Source organism: Gadus chalcogrammus, chromosome 10, assembly GCF_026213295.1.
Source record: "Gadus chalcogrammus isolate NIFS_2021 chromosome 10, NIFS_Gcha_1.0, whole genome shotgun sequence".
In the NCBI taxonomy this organism is placed as follows: Eukaryota; Metazoa; Chordata; class Actinopteri; order Gadiformes; family Gadidae; genus Gadus; species Gadus chalcogrammus.
In genome coordinates, this window is record NC_079421.1 from 12,259,228 (window position 1) to 12,263,771 (window position 4,544).

General features: G+C 45.2%; 1 protein-coding gene across 2 annotated transcripts; it reads left to right on the forward strand.

The window, feature by feature from the left end:
* Nucleotides 1-1,764: 1,764 nt before the first annotated feature.
* LOC130390787 (zinc finger protein 35-like) lies at nucleotides 1,765-4,544 on the forward strand. Of its 2 annotated transcripts, none has more exons than XM_056600929.1 (4): nucleotides 1,765-2,414; nucleotides 2,689-2,783; nucleotides 2,900-2,966; nucleotides 3,573-4,538. In XM_056600929.1, the coding sequence occupies exons 1-4, from the start codon at nucleotides 2,108-2,110 to the stop codon at nucleotides 4,319-4,321; spliced, it is 1,218 nt and encodes a 405-aa protein (XP_056456904.1). In that variant the 5' UTR covers nucleotides 1,765-2,107; the 3' UTR covers nucleotides 4,322-4,538. The 2 variants fall into 2 exon arrangements, with proteins under 2 accessions (XP_056456904.1, XP_056456905.1); XM_056600930.1 differs by having other exon boundaries at nucleotides 1,766-2,414; nucleotides 2,903-2,966; nucleotides 3,573-4,544.

The following is a 4,544-nucleotide window of genomic DNA, read 5'->3' on the forward strand; positions in this document are numbered from 1 at the left end:
GAGACGCCCCCTCCTCATCGCGGTCGGAGTCGTCCGACTCCGAGCTCACGAGGAGAGAGAGGGCATCGTCGAGCGGAACAGTAAAGTCGTCGGCACATCCAGCAATGGCAGCGGCAGTGTCGGCCAGAGCGCCAAGTCGGAATGTTCATGCCCAAGGCAGCCCTCGCACACCTCATGGCCGCCATACGGCAAGATGTAACCCGTCTTACATGTCTTGCAGATGTGGATCGTCTTCAAGTCCATAATATCTATTTATTTACTTCAGTATGCTACAGGATCGTCCTGAAGAAAATGGGAGCAGAACGTCCGCCGGCGCCACGCTGTTGGTGGGCGGGGATTACAACATTTTCAGTGCTACGGCTCACGCCTAGGGATAACCCAATAGCGAGCCCTAAAAGGCGAAGCCTATAAAACATAGAACCAAAGAGCGCTTGCTGTAGTTTGGTCTGGCTTTGCGAGACTAGTTGTAGACCAACTTCGGAAAACTGTAGTTCCACCGTAGAGACGCTAGAGGTCCGCAATACTCCCCCTCTCTCACAATGATGTCGGTTAGAAAAAGTGGAGTCGAATTCATGTTCGAAAGGAAGCACATTTTCATCTCTCCTTGACCCGATGACGTTTTCCACAAACGTTAAGTAAAGGAGGCATAAAGGTTAGGAGATTTGACTATTCATACAGGCAGGGCTGGCCCTGGGCATAGGGAGGGACGAGTTACCTTAGTTACCCACTTGATACATCATTCTGACCGGAGAGGAGAAAGCTATCTATTTGCACATCACAATGTCAAAGAAACCTAAACACTCTGGCACCCAGGGGAGGAAGAAAATGAAAGAAGAGGAGGAAAAACAGGAAAAGAAAGAAGTACAGTAACTTTAATTTGTTTATCTTTAATGTAGGCCTGGCTGGCTATGGCCAACTGGTCACTTTGTCTGGCTCTTGTTCACCTTTATGTCTTTATTTCTCTGGAGCTAACTGTTCCCTATACATAACTCCGCTTAATACATGGCTATTGGTTTAATTTATTCACTTATCGAAGCAATATGTGGTTTTATTATTTAGTAAATACAAATAATCCGCCAACAGTTGTCAGGGCGTAGCGCGTTGCCAAGCAACGTGTAAACAACTTAACCAGAGTTAACTAGTCATGCAGTGTTTGTTTTAAAAAAAAGAAAAGGAACGGCAGCTCTTTACCTAGTTGGTCCGCACGCTTCACTGAAAATCAAAACATGTCAGCTATTTACATAGGTCCATAACAGTTTGTAACCCACAGTAAAATGGGGGTATTATCCTTAAATTATCCAATGCATTGTAGCAACCATTGTTGGAGCAGTGTTTAATTTCAAGCTGATTTGGATGATAGTTTACATATCTTACATTTCCAATATCTTCCATATAATAATATATTATTGTATTTTTACACTTCAGTTGAGTGCTTGTTTAATCTCTGGTTACAACCAAACTAGATAAACCATATTTAATTGTATTTACAATAATTTGAATCTGAACTGATATCTATTATTTTGCTTATCAATGCCTTTAGTTAACATCATTCATTTCTTTGCAGTATTTTGTGCATACCTTATTGTATGAGTGATTCATTGTCACTTGTTTTGCAATACTTTTTTTTACCGCAAAATGTTTAATTATTAAAAGTTCTAACGTCTGCAGTATTTAATGCATACCATATTGTATTTATGATTCGTTGCTTGTTACTAGGTTTGTAATACGTTTTGTGTTCACGTTTTGAGTCTCAAAGACAAAGCTTTGTAGCTTCTCTGAGTTTATGAACATTGGTAGTCGAATTTACTGTGCGATCCAGAGGGGTAGGGAGCGCCAGCAAAAATCTTGCCTAGGGCGCCAAATTGGTCAGGGCCGGCCCTGCGTACAGGTCCCCTGGGACACAGCTAAGGAGTCTCACCGCGTCCGCCATCTTGTCGTCACGTGACAGCACTTGGACGTTGGATGTCGTCCTACAAGCCGCAGCGAGACATTATAGGAGTCAGACGGTGGCGTTAATGCACTGAAACATATTTTGAATTTACTGAATGAAAACAAGAAAAAGAGAAGTTTAATCACAGTTTCTGTTACTTCTCGCCGGTAGTCAAATATGTTAATAAACATGTCGCCAAGCGGCTCCACTTTGGAAGAACAGCTTTCGTCCATAATGGACGTACTTGCGAAAGCGGCCGTATCTGAAATTAGCCAACTGTTCTCGGAAGGCTCGACTACCCTTCGCTTACAAATAACTCAGAGCCTGAAAGAAAACGAAGCGCTGAGGACGAGGATGAAGGTGATGAGGAGTGAGCTGTTTTCTTTGCGGCTTCAAACGAGATCAAATTCATCGCGTGCGGCAAGTCGTTTCGCCCTGGCTCGAGCCAACATCTGCAAACCGAGGACTAAATCACAGGGAAATGGTGAGTTGATCTCCGGCTGTATTAGGTGGAAAACAGGACGGTACAATGGCTCAGGATTTAGACGCTCATTATCCCTTAATTACGTATAGTAATAGGAAATAGTAATGATAACAATAATCATGCTTAATAATGAACATTGAATAATAACGGCACAGTAGGCTACGGGCTATCTAGCCTACTGATGAACACATGCCTGATCCAAATTCGTTATGCCCCTTTCTGGCCCTTTGAATGCTATTGGTATGTGTTTCAATGTATTCTTCGTCATTATTAGTTCTAAAGCCCCTGATGGACAACAAGGCGGTTGGAATTTCCTCTTTTCATTCCCCATCCACAAGTGAGGCTTCCACCGTTACAAATCCAGCAAAGGTAGGCACAACACACCTATATAATCACACACCTTTTATGATTCAATGTTTCGTATCAATGTCTGTATGCAAATGCCAACATCTGACTTCCTTGTGTTCCCCTCTCTATGTTGAAAGCAGGAGACCCCAGACATAATATTTATCAAGGATGAGGAGGATATGGGTGGATGCAGGCCCGCTGTAGGTGAGCATGAAGGGTTACTGGGAACTGCGTTCCAGGCCAACGCAGGGTTAGTTATAGGTCTTAGTTTTTTTATAGGATAGCATTATATTCCAATGTATTATATTATTCTATGCTCTCCTTAGTATGAAATAATTCCATGCTCTGAGATTCATGGTATGGGATCCCTCTTGTGGTAGTGCTCGTGTTCGGACAAAGACTCAGACCAAAAGGTCTAAGGGAAAAGTAGAATGCAGTTCAAGCAGTTTAACAACCGTGTGCCACCAGACTACCAGGGCGTGAGAGCCAACTGGCAAACGTCTCATCCTACACAAGGTTTATTTATACTTCAAAAGAGACAAACGTTAACAATGGTGACCTGTTAACATAAAACAGTCATAACCTATTAACGTTTATAGGTGGATTTATTTTGGATTACAATATATACAAATTTTCTAATCTAGTAATGATGTATCAGTTTCTACTTTTCGTTTGTTCGAAATGGTTCTTCAGGGTTCTGAATTTCTTGCGTGCTGTGCTGATCAGTTCTGGCGGTTGCATGGGTTATTTTAGATTATTTTTTATAATTGCAGTACTTTCTCTATAACTTTCAGTTTTTCCTCTCTGCAGAAGACTGCGATGCCTTTGGAGACTGCAGCACGCAGCGTGGCGCTACCTCGGAGAGTCTGCATGTGGACGCCCCTGGCTCCTCCCACATGTCCAGTCACGACGGTGACCTGCGGATCCTGAGCGTCCACGGACAAGTGGAGGGCCCACTGGCGTCGGACGGCAATGACACCCTCTTCACTGCGTCAGAACTGGAGGCCCTGAGCTTGCTATCCCCGGACCACAGCATCACCCACGACAGCCTACTCAGCCTCAACAGCGGCTCCAGTGAGAGGGCCCCTTCGCAGGGGACGCAGGACAGCAGGGGAGGTCTCGTTAGAGACGGCTATGCAGAACGGCTCCAGCGCCTCCAGGCCGCCTCTCTGTCCCTGAAGCACGCCGCGCTAGAGGCCGGCGACAAGGGAAGGCGATTGGGCAACCTCGGTGCACAGTTCCCACTGCAACACAACTTGGACTCTGAGCGGTTCTTCAGCCATAAGGAGCCAATAGCGCACCAAACGCAGGAGCCACCTGCGATGGCCAACAAGGCAAAGCTTACCATGCATATGCGAATCCACTCCGGCGAGAAGCCGTACGTGTGCGTCCAGTGCGGGAAGAGCTTCGCACAGAGCCGCAGCCTGAAGATCCACATGAGGACTCACTCCGGGGAGAAGCCTTGTGTGTGTCTGCAGTGCAACGCCCGCTTCAGTGACCCCAGCAATTTGCGTCGCCACATGGTCAAACACAAGGGTGCCCGCAATTTTTCGGCTTGAGGTCTACCGTCAAAATAATCGACCTACATTAAAAAATGCTAAATTTGTATATATACTAAATGCAAACTCTGATGACTTGCACTGAATGGAGTCAGCCAGGGTTGCATAGTCCGGACAGTAGCTTCTGGTTGCTAGTCTCAATCAGGCTTCCAAATGCCATCAGTCATAGTGGAATGGTATTTATACCTAATAATCTTCATGTGGAAAAAGGCGGATTGGCATA

Coding starts and splice junctions, on each gene's coding strand:
- LOC130390787 (XM_056600929.1), top strand. CDS start 2,108: ATGTTAATAAACATGTCGCCAAGCGGCTCCACTTTGGAAGAACAGCTT. Junction 2,415..2,688: donor GACTAAATCACAGGGAAATG/GTGAGTTGATCT, acceptor CGTCATTATTAG/TTCTAAAGCCCCTGATGGAC. Junction 2,784..2,899: donor CCGTTACAAATCCAGCAAAG/GTAGGCACAACA, acceptor CTATGTTGAAAG/CAGGAGACCCCAGACATAAT.